This window comes from Ranitomeya imitator, chromosome 1 (genome assembly GCF_032444005.1).
Source record: "Ranitomeya imitator isolate aRanImi1 chromosome 1, aRanImi1.pri, whole genome shotgun sequence".
Classification (NCBI taxonomy): domain Eukaryota; kingdom Metazoa; phylum Chordata; class Amphibia; order Anura; family Dendrobatidae; genus Ranitomeya; species Ranitomeya imitator.
The window spans coordinates 715,022,798-715,049,864 of record NC_091282.1 but is presented as its reverse complement, the minus strand read 5'-3'; the positions used below and the strand labels follow the sequence as shown (position 1 = coordinate 715,049,864).

The 27,067-nt window shown below is 43.2% G+C and overlaps 1 protein-coding gene across 1 annotated transcript in view; it reads left to right on the top strand.

The window, feature by feature from the left end:
* RYR3 (ryanodine receptor 3) overlaps nt 1-27,067 on the top strand; it is an 886,248-nt gene that overhangs the window by 595,793 nt on the left and 263,388 nt on the right. The window contains exons 60-65 of the mRNA XM_069732389.1: nt 458-525; nt 3,915-4,036; nt 4,550-4,599; nt 12,253-12,313; nt 17,457-17,695; nt 24,628-24,709. Coding sequence (XP_069588490.1) covers nt 458-525; nt 3,915-4,036; nt 4,550-4,599; nt 12,253-12,313; nt 17,457-17,695; nt 24,628-24,709 — 622 coding nt within the window. The remainder of the gene's footprint in view (nt 1-457; nt 526-3,914; nt 4,037-4,549; nt 4,600-12,252; nt 12,314-17,456; nt 17,696-24,627; nt 24,710-27,067) is intronic.

Below are 27,067 nucleotides of genomic sequence, written 5' to 3'. Positions count from 1 at the left end.
CCATTTTATTTAGGTGTATCCATATAAATCGCCCACCCTGTAGAATGAATGAATCTTTAGCAATTTAACACATATAATTTATTATACTTCTTCTTCTTGGAGAAAATATGAATGCTGCAGCTGATCAGTAGCCACTGATTGCCTGCAGCATTCACCAGACGCACTGCCAGATGTTCATCGCAGCAGACCACCAGCTTTGACGGCGGAGCTGACTACAAAGGAGCAGTGCTGGTCTGGGAGGTGAGTACAGTTTTTATTTTTTATTTTCACCTCCCTGGACCCATTAATATAGGGTTGTCTAGAAATAAATAGAGATGCCCTAAAGGGTAAAATTTAAAAATAGTTAAAAGTTACTAATGCACAAGTCTGTCTTGTCTGGAATGGGATGGATAAGTGCATAGTACATTTTGATATCTTGAGGTTTCTCATTTTTTAATTAATGTTTCCTGCTGTACAGAGGCTGTTGTGGGCAGTGGAAAATCAGAGAGGTCACCACATGAGCAGGAAATCAAGTTTTTTGCTAAAGTAAGTTCCACCAAAGAATTTAATGTGTATTTTATTAGAGTTTCGTTATATTGTATAGTTTCTTATTTAATGTGCCAGGTATGTAGAACTTATAGTGCATACAAAACACACAAAAAAAAATGGCTACCATATTAGTATTTTTTTTCTTCATTTACTGCACTGATTTTTTAATTAATTTAATGGGAACCTTTTAGAAAGATTTTGCCCCTCTAAACCAATACCTGACTGCCCTGCTCTTTTATAATCAAACTAGATGGTGGCCCGATTCTAACGCATCGGGTATTCTAGAATATGTATGTAGTTTATTTATGAAGTTTTAAGAATAATGTATATACACAGGATTCGGCTGGCTGGGCACGACCAATTAGCGAAGCGTTGTTCAAATTTCGTGCCAATTTGCGCTGGACTGCGCCTGTCGCTGATTGTTTGCGGCCGGGCGTGACCAATCAGTGAAGCCAGGGCCGGCTCCAGGTTTTTGAGGGCCCCGGGCGAAAGAGTCTCAGTGGGCCCCCCTCTTTAACACATACCACAATTCATGATGCAAAGATACAGCAGAGAAATATACCACAGCCAAGTAGCATATAACACAGCCCACGTAGCATAGAGCACAGCCACGTAGCATATAGCACAGGCCACGTAGTATATAGCACAGGCCACATAGTATATAACACAGCCCACGTAGCATATAGCACAGCCCACGTAGCATATAGCACAGCCCACATAGTATATAGCATAGCCCACGTAGTATATAGCACAGCCCAAGTAGTATATAGCACAGCCACGTAGCATATAGCACAGCCACATAGTATATAGCACAGCCATGTAGTATATAGCACTGACATGTAGTATATAGCACAGCCCACTTAGTATATAGCACAGCCCATGCAGTATATAGCACAGCCCACACAGTATATAGCACAGCCCACGCAGTGTATAACACAGCCCACGTAGTATATAGCACAGCCTACATAGAATATAACACAGCCCACGCAGTGTATAACAGCCCATGTAGTATATAGCACAGCCCATGCAGTGTATAACACAGCCCACGCAGTATATAGCACAGCCCACGTAGCATATAACACAGCCCACGTAGTATATTATTATTATTATTTATTATTATAGCGCCATTTATTCCATGGCGCTTTACATGTGAGGAGGGGTATACATAATAAAAACAAGTACAATAATCTTAAACAATACAAGTCATAACTGGTACAGGAGGAGAGAGAACCCTGCCCGCAAAGACTCACAATCTACAAGGGATGGGTGAGAATACAGTAGGCAAGGATAAAGCTGGTCATGCAGCGGTTTGGTCAATCGGTGGTTACTGCAGGTTGTAGGCTTGTCGGAAGAGGTGGGTCTTCAGTGTCTTTTTGAAGGTTTCAATGGTAGGCGAGAGTCTGATGTGTTGTGGTAGAGGGTTCCAGAGTAGGGGTGATACGCGAGGGAAATCTTGTATACGATTGTGGGAAGAGGAGATAAGAGGGGAGTAGATAAGGAGATCTTGTGAGGATCGGAGGGTGCGAGTAGGTAAGTACTAGGAGATGAGGTCACAGATGTATGGGGGAGACAGGGTGTGGATGGCTTTGTACATCATGGTTAGGGTTTTGTACTGGAGTCTCTGGGCAATGGGGAGCCAGTGAAGGGATTGGCAGAGGGGAGAGGCTGGGGAATAGCAGGGGGACAGGTTGATTAGTCGGGCAGCAGAATTTAGAATAGATTGGAGGGGTGCGAGAGTGTTAGAGGGGAGGCTACAGAGCAGGAGGTTGCAGTAGTCAAGGCAAGAGATGATGAGGGCATGCTCTAGGGTTTTTGCGGATTCTTGGTTGAGGAATGTACGGATTTGTGAAATATTTTTGAGTTGAAGTCAGCAGGAAGTGGAAAGGGCTTGGATATGTGGTTTGAAGGAGAGATCAGCGTCAAGGATTACCCTGAGGCAGCGAGCTTGTGGGACTGGGGAGAGTGGGCAGCCATTTACTGTATATAACACAGGCCATGTAGTATACAACACAGCCCACGTATTGTATAGCACAGCCCACGTAGTGTATAGCACAGCCCATGCAGTGTATAACACAGCCCACGTAGTATATAGCACAGCCCACGTAGTATATAACACAGCCCACGCAGTGTATAACACAGCCCACGCAGTGTATAACACAGCCCATGCAATATATAGCACAGCCCACGTAGTATATAGCACAGCCCACGCAGTGTATAGCACAGCCCACGCAGTGTATAGCACAGCCCACGCAGTGTATAACACAGCTACGTAGTATATAACACAGCCACGTAGTATATAGCACAGCCCAAGTAGTATATAACACAGGCCACGTAGTATATAACACAGCCACATAGTATATAGCACAGCCACGTAGTATATTGCCCAGCCATGTATATTGCACATCTACGTAGTATGTAGCACAGCCCACGTAGAATATAACACAGCCACGTAGTATATAGCACAGCCCACGCAGTATATAACACAGCCGCGTAGTATTTAACACAGCCACATAGTATATAACACAGCCCATGTAGTATATAGCACAGCTCACGTAGTATATAACACAGCCATGTTGTATATTGCCCAGCCACGTAATATATTGCACAGCTTCGTAGTATATAGCACAGCCCACGTAGTATATTTCAATGTGGGCACCATATCCCTGTTAAAAAAAAAAGAATTAAAATAAAAAACAGTTATATACTCACCTTCCGGCGGCCCCCGGTTCCAGGCGAGGCGTTTAGCGATGCTCCTCGTGATGCTCCGGTCCCAAGAATGTATTGCGGTCTCGCAAGATGATGACGTAGCGGTCTCGCGAGACCGCTACATCATCATCTCGCGAGACCGTAATGCATGGCCTGGAGCGTTGCTAGGAGCTGAAAAGGCGCCGGAAGGTGAGTGTATGATTTTTTATTTTTTTTATTATTTTTAACATTAGAGAGGAAGAGGAACTAGAACTCTAGTGCCACCTATTGGAAGTAGCAATATTATCCTAAGACATGTGACAAGGCTCCTTAAAGAGTCGACATTGACTGTTAGGATTGCTACTTCCAATAGGTGGCACTAGAGTTCTAGTCCTCTTCCTCTCTGAAGAGACAATTTGCATATTTCCCAGAGGAGCATTGCGACTTTAAGTCTCCTCACCTCGACATGCTTATCATGTCACTCTCCGCAAGGGTAAACGATACTTCTTGGACTCAAGGATCATGAAAAGGGTTGCAGGGGTAAACGTACACCACGCCCTTCTACCCTGTTTGGCAAATTGGGCATTTAAAATATGACTAATTTAAATTCCCTTTTTTCTTTTTTTTTTTGTTTGGTGTTGACCTGTTTACTATCTACTCCATTGCTAATGATTTAAAGTTGCTTGTGTTTTATGTTGCAGGTTCTCTTACCTCTGGTTGACCAGTACTTTAAAAATCACTGCCTGTACTTTCTGTCTTCCCCAATTAAAACTCTGAGCAGTAGTGGGTATGCATCCAACAAAGAGAAAGAGATGGTGGCAAGGTAAGTAGGAAGCATTTCGGTTTTATTCCAGATACATTTTAATTACAAAACAAAATGTATGTTCATCTCGTATTGGAATATATATTTTTATGAGTGCTCTTGGTTATTGCCAAAGTATTATCAACCTAAAGTCAAGTCAGATTGCTATTGTTTCTCTGTATGAAAATGTATTAATTTATTCACATAGTTTATCATGTTTTCAACAATTTTATTTGACATGTTTGTGAATTCTATGTGTAAGCCACCATTTTACTCATTCTCATTAAAGGCCTTCTGGAGCAAATCACAAGTTGTTTGCATACAGCTGTCTTGCTAAATCTTTCATAGTTCCATGTCTTACTGTATGACAGTTTCCGTTAAGTGATAATAAATGCAGTACTATGTGGTATCTGTATGTACGTATGGCTTTAACACGTCTGTGTCTTACCAATTTCAGTATTATTCTTTGCATCTTTTTCCTAACTTGTTACCATTTTTTTCTCATTTCCTCTGTACTTCTCCCTGTCACTTCAGTCTGTTCTGCAAACTGGCAGCTCTTGTAAGACATAGGATATCACTGTTTGGTAAGTCAACCTCAGTTAGGCTAGGAAAGGAATTGCAAGCAAGGGTACCATTAAATAATGCATGGAAATGGCACGTAACCTGACTTCTGTGTTGTGTGAAATAACACATGGAAATCTTAAAAAATGTATGTAAACAAACACAAGTTCACATAATTTTACGTACAATATTATCTATAAAGGAAACTCAAAAAATTATATACGAAAATGGTTTAAGAGAATCACCACCTTTTATTATCATCACATCCTGTTTAGGTCCAAAATTCTGTGCTAATTAAATTCATAATATTCCTTTATGGGGAAAAGCGACCCATTTTTTATACAAAACTTTCAAACTCCCTGCATAAACAGAAATTTAAAGGGAATCTGTCAGCAGGTTTTTGACAGCAGCATGAAGTTTTGATTGAATCCCTGTTTTCTCTTATGTAGATGTAGCAGTGGTCTGAATTCTGAGCTGTGTATAACCCGCCCACACACCTGATTGGCAGATTCCTGTGTAAACTGTACATTGTCACCCAGCTGCCAATAGGTGTTGGGGGTGTGGTTACACAGATTAGCATCATTGGCCAGTACTTGAGACCGAGTCCTATAGTGATAATCTCCTGCTGAAAAAACACTGATTGTATTGAAACTACAGTACAGAGCCTAGTAATTGAAATATCGCTGGAATAAGACTCCCTGCCCCTACAGTATGCTATTCCCAGATTAAATAGCAAAAAACCAACTGACAGATTCCCTTTAAAAACATGACATTCTGACTTTTTGCAGACTCCATTAGAGGGAGCTTTTATTATCGTGACCAATTTATAAATTTTATGCGAGAAACTCCTGTGCTCCCCCTAGTGGTGAGTGTGGGTGGTAAGAATGCTATGTTTGAAATGTATGCATATGCCAAGGATTTAAAACTCTTTATCAGAAAAAATAACAGAAATCTGAATGCTAAACAAATATATAATAACAATTAGCACAGAGTTTTAAAACCTCTTTTAATTAATGGAAAAAAGTAGTATTGAAGTGGAAATATTCTTTAAAGGGAACCTGTCACCCCAAAAATTGAAGATGAGCTGCGGCCACCGGCATCAGGGGTTATCTACAGCATTCTGTAATGCTGTAGATAAGCCCCCGATGTAACCTGAAAGGTGAGAAAAAGAGGTTAGATTATACTCACCCAGGGGCGTTCCCGCTGTGGTCCAGGTCCGATGGGCGTCACAGTCCGGTCTAGGGCCTCCCAACTTCTTACGATGACGTCCTCTTCTTGTCTTCATGCTGCGGCGCAGGCTCAGGCGTACTTTGTGTGCCCTGTTGAGGGCAGAGCAAAGTACTGCAGTGCACAGGCGCCGAAAAGGTCAGAGAGGCCCGGCGCCTGCGCACTGCAGTACTTTGCTCTGCCCTCAACAGGGCAGACAAAGTACGCCTGCGCCAGAGCCGCAGCGTGAAGACCAGAAGAGGACGTCATCGTAAGAAGATGGGAGGCCCCGAACCAGACCGCGACTCCCATCGTACCGGTGCGCAGCGGGAACGCCCCTGGGTGAGTATAATCTAACCTCTTTTTCTCATCTTTCAGGTTACACCGGGGGCATATCTACAACATTACAGAATGCTGTAGATAAGCCCCTGATGCCGGTAGCCGCAGCTCATCTTTGATTTTTGTGGTGACAGGTTCCCTTTAAAGTGTAGGTTTTCCCAGAACAGACTTAGAATAAGTTTTTACGGAACTGCTTAAGGGGGCTTCTGTCTTTCCCCTGACAGATGATGTTGGGACAAAAGACGGATAAGGCACGTAGGCAGCTTACTCACTGTTTCCACATAAAACAAGCTCTCACAGTTTAAACACTAAGCTCCGTACCTGCAGTTCTAAAAATAAGATGTCAAAACATTTCTATGGCCATTTCTCTATTTATTTTTGTAACTATATTCCCATTTTAGTAAATCTCAAACAACCAGGTTAACCAGGGGCATAACTATAATGGATGCAGAGGTTGCAATCGCACCCAGGCCCTTGATACTAGAGGGGGCTCAAAAGGTCCCCTTGCCCCATATGAAAGGGCTAATAATGTTAAAGACCTGTAAGGCCGGCGTCACACTAGGCGTATGAAAATACGGTCCTTTTTTTACGGCCGTAATATGCAGAAGTGTTCCCAAAATAGTGATCCGTATTTCATCCGTAGGCAGGGTGTGCCAGCGTATTTTGCGTATGTCATCCTCCGTATGTAATCCGTATGGCATCCGTACAGCGAGATTTTCTCGCCGGCTTGAAAAAATGGACATAGTATACAATGGATCCATGGGCTCAAATATTCGTTAAAACATATATACAGTCTATATATATATATATATATATATATATATATATATATATATATATATACAGTTAGGGCCAGAAATATTTGGACAGTGACACAAGTTTTGTTATTTTAGCTGTTTACAAAAACATGTTCAGAAATACAATTATATATATAATATGGGCTGAAAGTGCACACTCCCAGCTGCAATATGATAGTTTCCACATCCAAATCGGAGAAAGGGTTTAGGAATCATAGCTCTGTAATGCATAGCGTCCTCTTTTTCAAGGGACTAAAAGTAATTGGACAATGGACTCTAAGGGCTGCAATTAACTCTGAAGGCGTCTCCCTCGTTAACCTATAATCAATGAAGTAGTTAAAAGGTCAGGGGTGGATTCCAGGTGTGTGGTTTTGCATTTGGAAGCTGTTGCTGTGAGCAGACAACATGCGGTCAAAGGAACTCTCAATTGAGGTGAAGCAGAACATCCTGAGGCTGAAAAAAAAGAAAAAATCCATCAGAGAGATAGCAGACATGCTTGGAGTAGCAAAATCAACAGTTGGGTACATTCTGAGAAAAAAGGAATTGACTGGTGAGCTTGGGAACTCAAAAAGGCCTGGGCGTCCACGGATGACAACAGTGGTGGATGATCGCCGCATACTTAATTTGGTGAAGAAGAACCCGTTCACAACATCAACTGAAGTCCAGAACACTCTCAGTGAAGTAGGTGTATCTGTCTCTAAGTCAACAGTAAAGAGAAGACTCCATGACAGTAAATACAAAGGGTTCACATCTAGATGCAAACCATTCATCAATACCAAAAATAGACAGGCCAGAGTTAAATTTGCAGAAAAACACCTCAAGAAGCCAGCTCAGTTCTGGAAAAGTATTCTATGGACAGATGAGACAAAGATCAACCTGTACCAGAATGATGGGAAGAAAAAAGTTTGGAGAAGAAAGGGAACGGCACATGATCCAAGGCACACCACATCCTCTGTGAAACATGGTGGAGGCAACGTGATGGCATGGGCATGCATGGCTTTCAATGGCACTGGGTCACTTGTGTTTATTGATGACATAAGAGCAGACAAGAGTAGCCGGATGAATTCTGAAGTGTACCGGGATATACTTTCAGCCCAGATTCAGCCAAATGCTGCAAAGTTGATTGGACGGCGCTTCATAGTACAGATGGACAATGACCCCAAGCATACATCCAAAGCTACCCAGGAGTTCATGAGTGCCAAAAAGTGGAACATTCTGCAATGGCCAAGTCAATCTCCAGATCTAAACCCAATTGAGCATGCATTTCACTTGCTCAAATCCAGACTTAAGACGGAAAGACCCACAAACAAGCAAGACCTGAAGGCTGCGGCTGTAAAGGCCTGGCAAAGCATTATGAAGGAGGAAACCCAGCGTTTGGTGATGTCCATGGGTTCCAGACTTAAGGCAGTGATTGCCTCCAAAGGATTTGCAACAAAATATTGAAAATAAAAATATTTTGTTTGGGTTATGTTTATTTGTCCAATTACTTTTGACCTCCTAAAATGTGGAGTGTTTGTAAAGAAATGTGTACAATTCCTACATTTTCTATCAGATATTTTTGTTCAACCCTTCAAATTAAACGTTACAATCTGCACTTGAATTCTGTTGTAGGTTTCATTTCAAATCCAATGTGGTGGCATGCAGAGCCCAACTCGCGAAAATTGTGTCACTGTCCAAATATTTCTGGCCCTAACTGTATATATATATATATATATATATATATATATGTCAGTGAGACACATATATACATATATGTATATTTCATACAGCGCTAGATAGCAGAAAAGCCGGTAATTCAATTGCCGGCTTTTGCTATCTCCTTCCCAAACCCAACAGGATATGAGACATGATTTACATGCAGAAAACCTTTTCATATCCCTTTTTTTTTACATATTCCTCACTACTAATATTAGAAGTGTATGTGTGCAAAATTTGGAGCCGCTAGCTGTTAAAATAAAGGGTTAAATCGCTGAAAAAACTGGCGTGGGCTCCCCCGCAATTTTCTCCGCCAGAGTGGTAAAGCCAGTGACTGAGGGCAGATATTAATAGCCTAGAGAGGGAGCATGGTTATAGGACCCCCCTGGCTAAAAACATCTGCCCCCCGCCACCCCAGAAGAGGCACATCTGGAAGATGCACCTATTCTGGCGCTTGGCCACTCTCTTCCCACTCCCATGTAGTGGTGGGATATGGGGTAATAAAGGGTTAATGTCACCTTGCTATTGTAAGCTGACATTAAGCCAGGTTAATAATGGAGAGGTGTCAATAAGACACCTATCCATTATTAATCCAATAGTAGTAAATGGTTAATAAAACACACACATTAGGAAAAAGTATTTTAATGAAATAAAGACACAGGCTGTTGTAATAGTTTATTATACTCTCAATCCAATTGAAGACCCTTGTCACCTGAAACAAAGTTAAAATAAAAAAACAACAATACCCCATACCTTCCGTCGTTCAGTCTTGTCCCACGCTGTAAATCCATCTGAAGGGGTTAAATAATTTTACAAGCAGAAGCCTGCTAATGCAGCCGCCCTTGCCTGTAAAAACCCGGGGAATGAATGGAAAGCAGGGGAACGTAGCTACCTAGACTTGCGGTGCTGCGCCCCCTGCTGGCATAACCTCAGATGAACTCGAGCGTGAGAAAATATTCAGAAAAATTCCCACGCTCGAGTTCAACTGAGGTTATGCCAGCAGGGGGCGCAGCACCGCAAGTCTAGGTAGCTATGTTCCCCTGCTTTCCATTCATTCCCCGGGTTTTCACATTAGTAGTGAGGAATATGTAAAAAAATAAGGGATATGAAAAGGTTTACTGTATGTAAACCATGTCTCATATCCTGTCGGGTTTGGAAAGGAGATAGCAAAAGCAGGCAATTGAATTACCGGCTTTTAAGCTATCTAGCGCTGTATTAAATATAAATATATACATATGTGTCTCACTGACACATATATATATATATATATATATTTATTTATACCAAATAGCAAAAAGAAGGCAGCACTCCAGACGTTTCAGATGAAAAAAAGTGAAGTTTTAATCGACCCACATCACTGCGCGACGTTTCGGCTCACTGAGCCTTTTTCAAACTGTTCCATTTTTCCCCATATATTTATTTATATATATATATATATATATATATATATATATATATATATATATATTTTCTATAGAACACCGCTGCGTATTTCTCGCAAGTCACTGTTGGTCCGGGTGTAATCCGTATTTTTCTCGCCCTCCTTGACTTTCATTGGCGGATTTTTTGCGCAATACGCTGACAAACGTAGCATGCTGCGATTTTTTTACGGCCGTACAAGACTACATAATACAGATGCGTAAAATACGGCAGATAGGAGCTGGGCCATAGAGAATCATTGTACCATATGCAATGCATATTTTCTGTGCCTCTCATACGTCCGTAAAACTTGCTAGTGTGACGCCGGCCTAATAGTTGAGACCTTTGTTGGAGATTTTGCATTGGGCCCATATGCTTCAAGTTATGGTACTGCCCTTAGAGGGATTTTGTCACCAGGTTTTTTCTACCTCGTCTAAGAGCAGCATAGTGTAGGAAAAGAGACCCTTATTCTAGCAATGTGCCACAGAGTTTTTAGATGTAGCATGTAGCAGAGCTCTGAAACCTGAAGTCGACCACACCACAGCTTTCTGTATACATTGTCTTTTGGGAGTGATCTGCTTATCACTAGTGTTAGGCGATACCGTCCGATACTTGAAAGTATCGGTATCGGATAGTATCGGCCGATACCCGAAAAATATCGGATATCGCCGATACCGATATCCGATACCAATACAAGTCAATGGGACACCAAGTATCGGAAGGTATCCTGATGGATCCCAGGATCTGAAGGAGAGGAAACTCTCCTTCAGGCCCTGGGATCCATAGTGAGGTGTAAAATAAAGAATTAAAATAAAAAATATTGTTATATTCACCTCTCCGGCGGCCCCTGGAACATCACCGCGAGGAACCGGAGTCCGGCAGGCTTCTTTGTTCAAAATGAGCGCCTTTAGGACCTGCGGAATGACGTCGCGGCTTCTGATTGGTCGCGTGCCGCCCATGTGACCGCCACGCGACCAATCAGAAGCCGCGACGTCATTCCACAGGTCCTAAAGGCGCTCATTCTAGGAATTTATCTGTGGAATGACGTCGCGGCTTCTGATTGGTCGCGTGGCGGTCACATGGGCGGCACGCGACCAATCAGAAGCCGCGACGTCATTCCACAGGTCCTAAAGGCGCTCATTTTGAACAAAGAAGCCTGCCGGACGCCGGTGACTCGCGGTGATGTTCCAGGGGCCGCCGGAGAGGTGAATATAACAATATTTTTTATTTTAATTCTTTATTTTACACCTCCGATACCGATACCCGATACCACAAAAATATCGGATCTCGGTATCGGAATTCCGATACCGCAAGTATCGGCCAATACCCGATACTTGCGGTATCGGAACGCTCAACACTACTTATCACAGTAGGAGGTGTAGTTGGACCAGGGCTCACAGGAGCATCAGTGCAGGCAGTGATAATCTCCTTCTGATAAAGCACTCACTGTATTGAACCAACAGCCCACAGCTTAATAAGTGACACATCTCTGGAATCAGTGTCTCAACCCTTACCTCATGCTGCCCTCAGATTAAATAACGTAAACCTGCTGACAGATTCATTTTAACTGTTTAAGAGGTTTTCAATTATTGTCACCTCTTTAAACCATTTTACATTATGTAATCCTAAAGAACTGCATCACGTGCAACTGAAGTCAATAGACGTGAAAGATTAATTCAGTTAGTGTCCCGCGATGCCATGCTTTCTTTCAGATCCTAACTGATCATAGGAGAAAGACATCTCACTCTTTTATCTTGGCTCAGGAGGTCCCACAGTTTAAAAATGGGGTTTCCAAAAGGGATAACTCATTAATGCACCTTTTTTAAGTCGTTTTGTTTCTTTACATCTTTTCAGTTCCCGGCATGCTTAGCTTTTTGTTCTCAGCAATAAAGGTCACAGTTGCCCAAAATCTAGATTTGATAGGTTCCTCTAAATCGCGAGATTAGAATTGTACTTTGTTTACTTCTAGTTTTGAGCAATCACAGCTAGTAAGTTAGTAAGTAATAAGTAGAGACCTGTCCTGTAGGTACCATACCGTAGTACATCATCACTGTTGTGTATGTTTCATATCCTTTCTAATACTGCATGTCACCAGTGCGCCATTGTCACGTGTACCAAATGCAAGATTGACACAGTAGCCAGTGCAAACACATGTAATTAACATGGTCTATTGACGTCTATGTGTGCCCTAATATGTTTACTCTCATCCCTTTACTGCAGGAAGTGACTCTGCCACCATGGTGAGCTGTCTGCACATTCTGGCTCAGACACTCGACACACGGTACTTTTATGACTTTTTATTCCAGTTTGTTGTGACTTTATATTCTGTTTCATCTCTGACAATGAGCAGCATAGGTTACATGAAAATGATCCTGTTTTCCAGCACACACTGGTAGAAGTGTACACTAGATAAAGATTCTCATACTTTTAGGCATGGATTAATTTAAAGGTAATACATGGATGTATACTCATCTTTCAGTGCCCCCACGGATCCAACGCTGTTCGCTCTGGAGGTCTCTGCTTCCTCTGAAAGTAGGGTGTGCAGCATTGGATATGCCTCCTATTATTATTTTAATCAATTGATGCCTAAAAAATTTTTAATTACTCTTGGACAACAGCTTTAAAATAAGAGCATCAGTGTAAAAGTCTGATAGAGGTTACATTACAGTAGTGTTTAAAAGTACACCAACAAAACTGTTCCCAAGTAATAGTAAAAAAATTTTTTTAGTACTGTAGCCATGCGCTTTCTAATACCCTGAACGTGCAGATTAACTCTACATCTGCACACTAATAGCATTATCTGACATGACAGGTTTCCTTGAAGAGAAACAGTAAGTTCCTTATTTGCAGTTCCTATGTTTGCTTCTTTCGGGCTTTATTAAGTGTGGGTCCAATTGTTTAACACTTGGGAGTTCACTCTATGAACCTCACCGGAGATCTGCTGATTTTATAGGTAGCTGGTCATTTGAATGTAATATTACATTTCCCCTGCATCAGCCGTTGCAGGGGAAAAAGCCTGATTAGCTGTACTTTCGGCTTGCAAAACTAGCTGTTTGCAAAGGGCATCTGATTTTAAAAGGTTATCACAGAAAAAACAACCACTTTAAAGAAAACATATTTGCTGCTAACCTGAGTATACTGGTTTTTTATAGGACTGTGCTTAAAGAAGCACGCTCATCAAAGTTTTTATCTTCTTAATATATCGCAGTCATCATATTATACAGCACTGTGTACTTACAATTGCTCATTTTGCCTTTCTTCACAGATAATTCTTCACTTTCCTCTGCTCTATCTAGAAACAGGAAGTCTCTTGTCCCTGCATTTATCATCCCCCTCTGACTTGTGCAGAGACAATTTACCTCCTATTCCTACATAGATCAGGATACAACTACTAATTTTTTATCACATGAAGCGATAGACCTAATGGAAAACAGAAGAATTAGCTGAGTAGAAAGGCAAAATGAGCAATTGTAAGTACGCAGTGTTGTATGTAAGTACACAGTGACGTACAGTATATATATATATATATATATATATATATATATATTATGATGGCTCAATATAGTAAGAGGATAATAACTTTGATGGGAGCTATTCTTTAATTCTGAAGTCTCAACGTTTTTCCCCCAAAAATTTTTTGCACTTTTCACCTAGCATTATAATATTACTAGCTATTGAACCCGTTCTACGCCCAGGTGGCTAGCATCTATATTGGTATATGGTCTCCATCCTGGTATGTGCTGCTCCATCCTGCGTCCCCATCCTGTCATGAGCTGCTCCATCCTGCGTCCCCATCCTGACATGTGCTGCACCCATCCTGCACCCCCATTCTGACATGTGCTGCTCCCATCCTGCACCCCCATTCTGACATGTGCTGCTCCATCCTGCGTCCCTATCCTGTCATGTGCTGCACCCATCCTGCGCCCCCATCCTGCCATGTGTTGCACCCATCTTGCGCCCCCATTCTGTCATGTGTTGCACCCATCCTGCGCCCCCATTCTGTCATGTGCTGCTTCCATCCTGCGCCCCCATTCTGACATGTTCTGCACCCATCCTGCGCCTCCATTCTGACATGTTCTGCACCCATCTTGCGCCCCCATTCTGTCATGTGTTGCACCCATCCTGCGCCCCCATTCTGTCATGTGCTGCTCCCATCCTGTCATGTGCTGCTCCCATCCTGTGCCCCCGTTCTGTCATGTGCTGCTCCCATCCTGTGCCCCCGTTCTGTCATGTGCTGCTGCCATCCTGCACCCCCGTTCTGTCATGTGCTGCTCCCATCCTGCGCCCGTTTTGTCATGTGCTGCTGCCATCGTGCGCCCGTTCTGTCATGTGCTGCTCCCATCCTGCGCCCGTTCTGTCATGTGCTGCTCCCATCCTGTGCCCCCGTTCTGTCATGTGCTGTTCCCATCCTGCGCCCCCGTTCTGTCATGTGCTGCTCCCATCCTGCGCCCCCGTTCTGTCATGTGCTGCTGCCATCCTGCGCCCCCGTTCTGTCATGTGCTGCTCCCATCCTGTGCCCCTGTTCTGTCATGTGCTGCTCCCATCCTGCGCCCGTTCTGTCATGTGCTGCTGCCATCCTGTGCCCCCGTTCTGTCATGTGCTGCTCCCATCTTGCGCCCCCATTCTGTCATGTGCTGCTCCCATCCTGCGCCCCTGTTCTGTCATGTGCTGCTGCCATCCTGCGCCCCCGTTCTGTCATGTGCTGCTACCATCCTGCGCCCGTTCTGTCATGTGCTGCTGTCATCCTGCGCCCGTTCTGTCATGTGCTGCTCCCATCCTGCGCCCCCGTTCTGTCATGTGCTGCTACCATCCTGCGCCCGTTCTGTCATGTGCTGCTGCCATCCTGCGCCCGTTCTGTCATGTGCTGCTGCCATCCTGCGCCCGTTCTGTCATGTGCTGCTCCCATCCTGCGCCACCATTGTATTATATGCCCCCCATAAGATGCTCCATTATATATGCCCCGTATGCTGCTGCCATATATTAAAAAAAAAAATACCATACTCACCTATCGTCGCTGGGCGCTGAGTGCTGGGGGCCTGAGCAGGCGGGGACACCGGCGCGCTGTGGGGGTCAGGTGCCGGAGTCACCGCTAGCTCAGGCCCCCAGCACTTGCTATAGTCACCTGTCTGTCCCGTTCCAGCGCTGCGCGCCGCCATTTTCCGGCTCCTCTGGCTGTGACTGTTCAGTCAGAGGGCGGCGCCGGCGCGCATTAAGCGCGTCATCGCGCCCTCTGAACGTCACAGCAGAGGACCCGGGAGACGGAGCCGCACGCAGCGCTGCAACGGGGGACAGGTGAATATACTTACCCTCCTGGCGGTCCCTGACTCTCCGGTGGAGATCGCTGTGTGCGTTCAGTGTTTACGCATACCGCGATCTCCTGGGAGCGTCACTCTGTGAGGCCCAGACCGCGCCGGCGCTTGCGCTTGCGCAGTCTATAAAGGCTTCGGACGGAGTGACGCTCCCAGCGTTATATTATAGATACAATCGACTTGAAAGACGGTTATGTTGCTATTTGTTTGTTTTGTCTTGTATAGAAAAACCTATTTTAAACAACCTTGTAAAATGTAATGATTAAAGCGAACCTATCACCAGAAAAAAACACTATTAACCTGCAGCTATGGGGTTACCCTGCAGGTTAATAGTGTTACTAACCTGCCTGGTATCTGCATTTAGCCAAACACTGCAGGGAGAAAATGAACTTTATTTTCCCCCGCAGCGTTCCGGATTCAGTCACTGGGGACGTTGCCAGCCCTGGTTCAGTCAGCGCTCTATTTATGCAGAGCAACGGCTGTAACTTCCAATGGGAATGGGGAGTCACCGCTTTGAGTATAGACAGCGTTGGCTATAACCGCGTCCCTGGCCCTGAGTAACATTGGCTCTGCAGTAGGGCTATCTATCAATCGGGGCCATGGGTGCGGTTGCAGCCGCTGCTCGGTATACTCAAAGCGGTGACTAACCCCGCTCCAGCGCCACCTCTGTGACTGACCCGTGACTGAAACCGGAACGCTGCCAGGGGGAATAAAGTTTATTTTCAACCCACAGTGTTCGGCTACGTGCGCGCGCTGGGCAGGTTATTAACACTATTAACCTGCAGATTATCCCCACGTCTGTAGGTTAGTAGAGTTTAAAGGTTCCCTTTAATGTAGACACACTGTATAACTCTCTATAACCTTTCAGCCAACAGATACGTCACCCATTAGCCTTAGACACGCTGTAAAATTAGCTTACCCTATGAATTACCCTATGTTTACGAGCAATGACCTGTGTCAATGGTGCTAAAATGTTCCTGATTGAATGTTTTTTTTCTTCTTCTCACGTCTCTCAATATTATTGATAAGCAATATGAGAACATTTATTGAGCTTGTTTATAAGCAGTTTTTGGTCTCTACAAGCTCATTGTTGAATAACAATTGGCCACGATTTTCCTACATATAATGGTGTCCTTCCTTTCCTGTTAGGATTAGCAGTTTGTAAAAACAAGCCATGTTTTGCGATACTCTGTCACAAGATGTTTATTCTCTAGAGTTTACATGTGAAGGATATTGCATTATGTCAAGAGATGACTAGCTAATTGCAGTAATATATTTCATTAGATTTTTAAGAAATTAGAGTCCTTACCAAATTCTACAAAGGTAAGGTTGAATTTATCTGTAAGGCAATGTAAATGTTATGTATTACTGTATAATGTTCACGTGGTTATACGGTATAATCAATCAATAGTAGAAAATAAGCAACTTTATAATATATCTTAAAAGGGAAAATAGCTTATTTCACATCCCAGACTGATAAGTTATTCTCAGTTCTGGTGTAAGATCTGTTTTTTGTGAAGATAGAAGTTTACATTACTGAGATAGGAGATGACAGTTGGTGCTTTTAAAGTTCTATGGAGACATAGACATTCTGCTGCAAGTTCTCCTGGAATGGCAGTTACAGTTGTTCATGGAATTTTATGAGCACCAACTGTCATCTCCTATCTCATTAATGGGGAAATCTGTTTTCACTGAAGACAGATTTTGCCCTTGAATTGAGAATTTAAATTTTAAGAATGAAAGATTAGTCCAGAAGGAGAAAGAAGTGGATTTCTTTAGTAAGATGTATTAAAAGTTTCTTATTTTTGCATGTATTATTAATTTATTTACAAAATTAAAATAAAACAGCCTTTACACATTAACTGGATAATTTTATGCAGAAAGTGTGCCACTTTCTCACTGTCTGTGTTTTGTGTCTGATGTTGCAGATTAATTGCATTAGTATCAATGTAGCTGAGCTACAATACCAGATACCGCCCACCAATAAGAGTGGCACTATTTCTTGTTAAAAAAAAACAAAACTTAAATATATCTTGAGCATGAATTGAATGGCTTGTTAATTGTACTTAAAAATTCTGTGTTTTAAATGGAGCGTGCCTCTTTGTTCCCATTTAGCACAGTGATGAAGTCTGGTTCTGAGCTGGTAAAAGCTGGCGTAAGAGCTTTCTTTGAAAATGCAGCTGAAGATTTAGAAAAGACCTTGGAAAATTTAAAGCTTGGAAAATTCACTCATTCAAGAACCCAGATGAAGGGTGTCTCTCAAAATATAAACTACACGACAGTGGCTCTTCTTCCAATCCTGACCTCCATTTTTGAACACGTGGCTCGTCATCAATTTGGTGTTGATTTGTTGTGTAAGTTTTTTACCATCAAGATTTCTGCAAGGTCAGAAAAAAAATGGAGATTAAATGGGTTCTCTGAGAGAGAAAAGAAAAAATTAAGTAGCTAAAGAAAATGACATAACAAAATTCCTAAATACCTTTATTTAGCATGGTTGTCCATGAAGGTAATCACTATGAATTTTAAATGGCCGCCATTTTGTTACTTCAATAGAAACCTATCCTAGAATGTTAGTAGGACCGGCATCTGTTAGCATGTGCAGTGGGAAATTCTTCTCCTGTAACCAGGAGAAGAGCTACACCACATACTGTCAAGCTATCATCAGCTCACAGCAGATCAGCATTCAAAAAGACATGGTAGACTGCATTGTTAGCGGCCTCTTCTTACCTCAGCACCAGTGTATGTCCAATAATAGATCAGATAGACAGGGTGGACAGCTGTGTGAGCAGCCTCTTCTTACCTCTGCACCCCAGGTATCTCCAGTATTAGATCAGATAGACAGGGTGGACAGCAGTGTGAGCAGCCTCTTCTTACCTCAGCACCCCAGGTATCTCCAGTATTAGATCAGATAGACAGGGTGGACAGCAGTGTGAGCAGCCTCTTACCTCAGCACCTCTGATATCTCCAATATTAGATCAGATAGACAGGTTGGACAGCTGTGTGAGCAGCCTCTTCTTACCTCAGCATCCCTGGTATCTCCAGTATTATATCAGATAGGCATGATGGACAGCAATGCGAGCAGCCTCTTCTTATCTCAGCACCCCAAGTATCTCCAGTATTAGATCAAATAGACAGGGTGGAAAGCAGTGTGAGCAGCCTCTTACCTCAGCACCTCTGGTATCTCCAATATTAGATCAGATAGGCAGGTTACAGCTGTGTGAGCATCCTCTTCTTACCTCAGCATCCCTGGTATCTCCAGTATTAGATCAGATAGACAGGGTGCACAGCAGTGTGAGCACTGAGCAGCCTCTTACCTCAGCACCTCTGGTATCTCCAATATTAGATCAGATAGACAGGTTGGACAGCAGTGTGAGCATCTTCTTCTTACCTCAGCACCTCTGGTATCTCCAATATTAGATCAGATAGACAGGGTGGATAGCAGTGTGAGCAGCCTCTTCTTACCTCAGCATCCCTGGTATCTCCAGTATTAGATCGGATAGACCACAGTGTGAGCATCCCCTTTTACCTCAGCATCCCGGGTAGCTCTAATATTAGATTTGATAGACAAGGTGGACAGCAGAGTGAACAGTCCCTACTTACCTCAGCACTCCTGGTATCTCCAGTATTAGATCAGAAAGACAGGGTGGACAGCAGTGCGAGCAGCCTCTTCTTACCTCAGCACTCCTGATATATCCAGTATTAGATCAGATAGGGTGGGCAGCAGTGTGAGCAGCCTCTTCTTACCTCAGCATCCCTGGTATCTCCAGTATTTCTATAGTGATTATCTACTATAAGTGACATTTCCTTTTAGAAGGTTTTTAGTTATTTATTTTTAATTATATTGCCTTTCAGTTATTTTAAGACCCAGAGAACCCGTTTAAAGTTTACCATATTAGCTGGATGTCTAATCTTGAGAATAAAGGTATTCAGATGTTTTACATGTGCCATCATCTTACAGTATAATCTATGATTAATACCTCTGGCAATAATGGGGATTGGGCACCTTCATTATTGGGACTTTGGGGATCCTGTGTAAGCATTTTAAAAATACTTTGTTGGAAACCCACTTTCAACTTTTTTTAAATTTTCCTAATGACTATCCCCTTTTAATTACTAAAGTAGTCACTCAGTCACATAGATTAGTTATTCTCTTCACTGACCCGCATTGACAAACAGCCACACTTTTTTTTTTAAAGAAAATCATGTGCCCATTGGCCACCATGAGTGGGCTGAGTTTTGTCTGCATCAGTGACGCTGCTACTATGAGGCAATTTGAGCTCTTTGGCTCAGGCGGCAGAAGAGAGGGGGCGGCAGATTCTGTAGTAACTGGATTTGCGCTGCTAGATTTTTTTTTTTTATAAAACTCCGGGGTCAAGTGCCCGCCCCCCTCCTCCCTCCCTCCTCCGATAAGTCCCTCCCTATTCCCCTGCAGTCAATGCCCGCTCCATACTCCCCGCAGTCACCGCTCACCACACAGGGTTAATGCCAGTGGTAACGGACCGCGTTATGCCGCGGGTAACTCACTCCGTTACCGCCGGTATTATCCCTGTGTGACCAAGTTTTTACTATTGACGCTGCCTATGCAGCATCAATAGTAAAAGGATCTAATGTTAAAAATAATTAAAAATTATTATATACTCACCTTTCCCGCTCCTCTCGACGCTCCGGTGACCTCTCCATGGAAGCGGCAGGTTCCGATGCCAACGATGGTATGGGAGAAGGACCTGCCATGACGTCACGGTCATGTGACCGTGACGTCATCACAGGCCCTGTGCGCCTGCGCGAGAAGGACCTGCCATGATGTCACGGTCATGTGACCGTCACATCATGGCAGGTCCTTCTCGCACAGGCGCGAAGAAGCTGCGGTACCATGGGACAGGCAGGGACAGCGTCAGGAGCGCCAGGAGCAGGTGAGTATTTCATATTCACCTGTCCGCGGTCCATCCGCCAGGCGCCGCTCCGTCTTCCTGTCCTCTTGCAGTGACTGTGCAGGTCAGAGGGCACAATGACGTATTAGTGTGCGTGCCGCCCTTTGCCTGAACAGTCAGTGCAAAGAGACGGGACGCTGAGGAGCAGCGACGAGAGGTGAGTATGTCATTTTTTTTTTTTTATTGCAGCAGCATTACATGCGGCACAATGATGTATGGAGCATCTATGGGGCCATAAAGAACTGCATGGAGCATTTAATGGGGCATCTATGGGGCCATAACTGCATGTAGCGTTATATGGGGCATCTATGGGGCCATAACTTCATGGACCATTATATGGGGCATCTATGGGGCCATAACTGCATGGAGCATTATATGGGGCATCTATGGGGCCATAATTGCATGGAGCATTATATGGAGCATCTATGGGGCCATAACTGCATGGAGCATTATATGGGGCATCTATGGGGCCATAACTGCATGGAGCATTATACTATGTGACTGGGCAAAATACTACGTGACTGGGCAATATACTACGTGACTGGGCAATATACTATGTGGACATGCATATTCTAGAATACCCGATGCGTTAGAATCGGGCCACCATCTAGTACTGTATAATGGCCACACATGATACTCCATACTGTATAATGGTCACACATGATGCTCCATACTGTATAATGGACACAGTGCTCCATACTGTATAATGGCCACACAGTGCTCCAAACTGTATAATGGCTACACATGATGCTCCATACTGTATAATGGACACACATGATGCTCCATACTGTATAATGGCCACACATGATGCTCCATACTGTATAATGGCCACACATGATGCTCCATGCTGTATAATGGCCACACATGATGCTCCATACTGTATAATGGCCACACATGATGCTCCATACTGTATAATGGCCACACATGATTCTCCATACTGTTTAATGGCCCCACATGATGCTCCATACTGTATAATGGCCACACATAATGCTCCATACTGTATAATGGCCACAGTGCTCCATACTGCATAATGGCCACACATGATGCTCCATACTGTATAATGGCCACACATGATGCTCCATACTGTATAATGGCCACACATGATGCTCCATACTGTATAATGGCCACACATGATGCTCCATACTGTATAATGGCCACACATGATGCACCATACTGTATAATGGCCACACATAATGCTCCATACTGTATAATGGCCACACATGACGCTCCATACTGTATAATGGCCACACAGTGCTCCATACCGTATAATGGGCACACATAATGCTCCATACTGTATAATGGTCACACATGATGCACCATACTGTATAATGGCCTCACATGATGCTCCATACTGTATAATGGGCCCACATGATGCTCCATACTGTATAATGGCCACACATAGTTACTCCTACACACGCGGCTGCGCTCCGAACACCTTGCACACACGACTCCACTCTGTACTCACACGGCTCTGCTCCATACACCTCATACACACCTGGCTCCGCTCCATACACCTCATACACATGCAACTTGCTCCGTATACTGAATACACACCCGGCTCTGCTCCATACACCTCATACACCGCAGCTCCGTTCCGTACACCTCGTACACATTCCGCTCCGCTCCGCTCCATACACCTCGTACACACACGGTTCCGCTCTGTACACCTCGTACACACATGGCTCCGCTCCATACACCTCATACACACACGGCTCTGCTCCGTACACCTCATACACACACGGCTCTGCTCCGTACACCTCATACACACATGGCTCCGCTCTGTGCATCTCATACACACACCGCTCCACTCCACAGACCTTATACACACACTTACCATTGCAACCAGCACAGCAGAGTCCTGCAATCCATGGAGGTCCCGATCATGTGACCCATGACTCCTTCCCTCCTGTGACCTCATCACAGGTCCTGTTTGCACAGAGCAGCCAATATGTGGTGTGCTGCTCTGCGGGTGCAGGGATGACTGGCTGATATTGCACATCATGGGTTGTGCAGGGGAGCGCGCACCGCGCTAGTGACAGCAAATGCCAGTGATTACGGAGAGTCGGCACCAGGTGCTCTGACCGCCGCTCTGCCGCCCTCTGTCTTTCAGTGAGAACTGCCACTTGAAGCAAAGGGCTCAACTTGCCCCATGATAGCGGCACCCCTGGTTTTATGCTTTAAAATGTGCCCACCAAGAGGCATAAAGTCAGAGGGCTGAATCTGCTGCAGGGCACTGGCTGTTTTCATGTTGTCCCCATGTTCATTTATCTGAACCTCGCATGCAGAAAAATAACACTTCATTGGTATCCAAGAAAGTCCCATGACTTAAATCGCTTCTTTAGTGTTGTACTATTGCTTTCTGCATGCCCCGTAGCAAGAAAAGTGAGCAAAGTGAGTGGAGTAATACATGTCTGCAAGATCAGACTAAATTATTAAATTTGTGCCCTGTAAACATGGAGACATAATTTACATTGTAGCTGTATACCCCCAATTTCTTTTTTTTTATCAAAGCTGTTTCTTAATATTGCATTGGATCAGTAAAATTGTTAAAAATGCGCTTGGCTATTAAAGAAGAAAAGTTGATAATAAAAGCCCTGTTGTTTTTTTTGTAAATGCCAGTCTGGCTTTGCTATTATGTCCAGCTGTGCTCCTCATCATGACAATGGTTTCATGTCACGACTGTCCTTCTGTATAAAAAGCTTGATCCACATTATTGTCCATATCTTAAAATCATCTATTAGTTACCTAGGATATAGAGATTAATATGAATTATTAATGTATTCTGCACATGGTCCCCTGTTATTTCAGTGAAACCACAATTTGGACATCTTGCAAAATATTATTAATAATAAATGTATACTTAAATAATATTAGATGAATTAAAAACTAAATATCTCACAGAAATAAATATATCATTTTTTGCAGCATAAATTGAATATATCTATACTAGAGCGTAGGTTGCTAGATCAAACTGCTGGCGTCTGCAATGTCATTTATAGAAAAGTGCGTATTCTTGAATAGTGCTGCAAGCTATCTCCGGGTGGCCAGCAGTATGTATCAGATTTATAATTGATCATATATCATTGCTAGAGGCACGCTCAAAGTGGCCATTACTATTATCAGTGCATTCCAAAGGCATGCTTAATACAAGAAAGGCAAGATGGAATTTTTGACTTGTTCATTATTCTTTTTTTTTTTAATTTTGCCTTATTCTGCAGTAATGATATTAAATGTGTCTTCTATATTTAGCTGGTTAGCTGGATATTGTAGAAGGAAGCTTATTAAAGAAAATGACAGTGTTTCCAATCTTAAACGCTAATTGTTTTTCCACAAGCCTCTTATGTTTTATAAGTCAGTGCCTCAAAGTGGATAAGTTCACGACAATCACAACTCCAAAATCCTCCATACGTATTAGAATAAAGTCAGACAATTTCAAGGAGACCCACTGACCTTTGATGTATATTTAGGATCTCACAACTCTTCCGTGATGGATGATGTTGAGGTAGAGAAGGTTCCAGATCTATAAATTTAAGGGACCAATCCTCGTGCTATCCCTATCCCCTAGTATTTTACATCAGTATTTTACATCAGTAAAACCAGGAGTGTGTGATAATACAGAAGTGGTGACGTGTTTCTATTATACTGTTCCACTCCTGGTTTTGGCTTACAAATACTGATGTAAAATACTGACCAAATACTGCTAGTGTAACCTCGGCCTAAGTCAGAGGCAGAAAATAAATTGCCAGTCACACATTTGGTATGATAATGCTAATCATAGTGCAGAGTACCAGGTGTAGAATTAGCAATAATTCCTATAGAATATGAAGTTTATAGCCTACAATCTTCTGCTATAACCAGAAAATATTTCAAGAACCAAAAGCCAAGGGAAGGTCTGCTCACCTGGGGATGAAAGATCCAAATTGCAGAAAATGGAACTGATGGAGTTTACCGGGGTTTTTTCGTATCATATTGTGAGAAATATGAGCCAAGTAGTAGGTCCAAACATTTCTACTACACTTTTAAGGGCACAGCTAAAAGTGTCCACTGTATCTAATAATAATAATAATAATAATAATAATTTTATTTATATAGCGCCAACATATTCCGCAGCGCTTTACAAATTATAGAGGGGACTTGTACAGACAATAAACATTACATCATAACAGAAATACAGTTCAAAACAGATACCAGGAGGAGTGAGGGCCCTGCTCGCAAGCTTACAAACTATGGGGTATCTATACGGTTCCTCTAATTTATACATCACAGAAATTCTTTTGTCATTTCTGCATTTGTCCACAGTTATATATATATAATTGCAATTATGTTAAAAATATTAAAAATTTCTTTTACTTTTTCAGTGGATGATGTTCAAGTTTCCTGTTATCGGATCCTATGCAGTCTGTATTCCCTTGGGACTGGAAAAAACATCTACGTTGAAAGGTTTTATTATTATAACTTTCTTTTCATTGATCTGTTAAAGGGAACCTGTCACCAGAAAAAGCGCTATTATCCTACAGATATGGGGTTAATCTGCAAGTTAATAGTGTTGTTAACCTGCCTGGCGTCTGCATTTAGCCAAACACTGCAGGGAGAAAATGAACTTTATTTTCCCCCGCAGCGTTCCGTATTCAGTCACTGGGGACGTTTCCAGCCCTGGTTCAGTCAGCGCTCTGTTTATGCAGAGCAACGGCTGTAACTTCCAATGGGAAGAGGGTCATGTGACACATCAGCCAATTATCTATGCTGTGAAGATACGAGATGTGCAGCATCTGAAACAACGGATACAGGAAGCCTGTGCTAGCATTTCTTCTGCGGTGTTGCTATCAGTGTGTCACGAGTGGGAGAAGAGGGTTGCATTGACAATCCAACACAATGAGCAGCACTTAGAACACATTTTATAAGTGGTCATAAACTTGTAAATAACTCATGAAAGAACAAAGTTAAACCAAGCACACCATTGTTTTTCTTGTGAAATTCTCAATAAGTTTGATGTGTCACATGACCCTCTTCCCATTGGAAAAAATAAAGTTGGATGCAAAATGGCCGACTTCAAAATGGCCGCCATGGTCACCACTCATCTTGAAAAGTTTTCCCCCTCCCATATACTAATGTGCCACAAACAGGAAGTTGATATCACCAACCACTCCCATTTTATTTAGGTGTATCCATATAAATGGCCCAGCCTGTATAGTGAAAGCTCCTTAAAATATCTATGGCTGTAAGGATGATAAACAAACAAAAAAAGGCTAGTCATCTGCCTGTGTTATGGTTGTGTATAGAGAGGTAGAAGAGTGATGAACTGGGCATGGATGCTGTATAAAGGGGCTGAGGAGTGATTTACTACAGATTGAGCTGTGTATACAGGGGATGAGGAGTGATGTATTGCCAATGGATGCTGTGAATACGGTGGCTGAGGATTGATGTTTTGTAGATGGAGGCTGATGAGTGGTGTACTGCAGATAGAGGCTGTGATTAAGGTCTGAGGAGTGATGTACTGCAGATAGAGGCTGTGATTAAGGGCTGAGGAGTGATGTACTCCAGATGGGGCTGTGATTAAGGTCTGAGGAGTGATGTACTCCAGATGGGGCTGTGTATTCAGGGCTGAGGAGTGATGTACTGCAGATAGAGGCTGTGATTAAGGGCTGAGGAGTGATGTACTCCAGATGGGGCTGTGATTAAGGGCTGAGGAGTGATGTACTCCAGATGGGGCTGTGATTAAGGGCTGAGGAGTGATGTACTCCAGATGGGGCTGTGATTAAGGTCTGAGTGATGTACTCCAGATGGGGCTGTGTATTCAGGGATAGAGAAACAGTGCACTGCAGATGGAGGTTGTGTATAAAGGGACTAAGGAGCGATGTACTGCTGATGCAGGCTATGTATAACAGAAATGCAGAGTTATCTACTGCAGATGGAGGCTGTGTATAGAGAGACTGCGGAGTGATGCATTTTAAAGGGAGGCTGGACTGCAGATAGAGGATATGTATAAAGGGGTGAATAGCAATCTACTGCAGATGGAGGCTGTATATAGATGGGCTGAAGAGTGATTTGCTGTAGATGTAGGCTTTGTATGGAGAACCTGAGGAGCGATGTACTGTGTGTATAGGGGTCTGAAGATCGATGTACTACAGAGGGGCGCTGTGTATATAGGAACTAAGGAACAATGTACTCCATATTTAGACTTGATATAGAGGGGCTGAAAGGAGTAATGTAGTGCAGATGGAGGCTGTATATAGATGGGCTGAAGAGTGATTTGCTGTAGATGTAGGCTTTGTATGGAGAACCTGGGGAGCGATGTACTGTGTGTATAGGGGTCTGAAGATCGATGTACTACAGAGGGACGCTGTGTATATAGGAACTAAGGAACAATGTACTCCATATTTAGACTTGATATAGAGGGGCTGAAAGGAGTAATGTAGTGCAGATGGAGGCTGTGTCTACAGAGGCTGAGAAACAATTTATTGCAGATGTAGGCTGAATATGGAAGGGGCTGATGGTGTAGGTTGAGTATAGAAGGGGCCGATGATGAAAGCTGTGTATAGAGGGAATTAAACAAATATGTTCTGTCAATGGGGGGCTATGTATAGGGGCTAAGGATTAACGGGACTAAATATAAAGGTTCTAAGGCATGACATACAGCAGATCGAAGCTGTGCACTGAGGGCCTAAGAGCAATGCTCTGCATATGTGGGGCTGTGAACATAGGGGGTTGAGGCATGATAAGGCTGTATGTAGAGGGGCTGATGAGCAATGTACTGTGGGAAAAGGCTGTATAAGAGAGGTTGAATTGTCATATACTGCA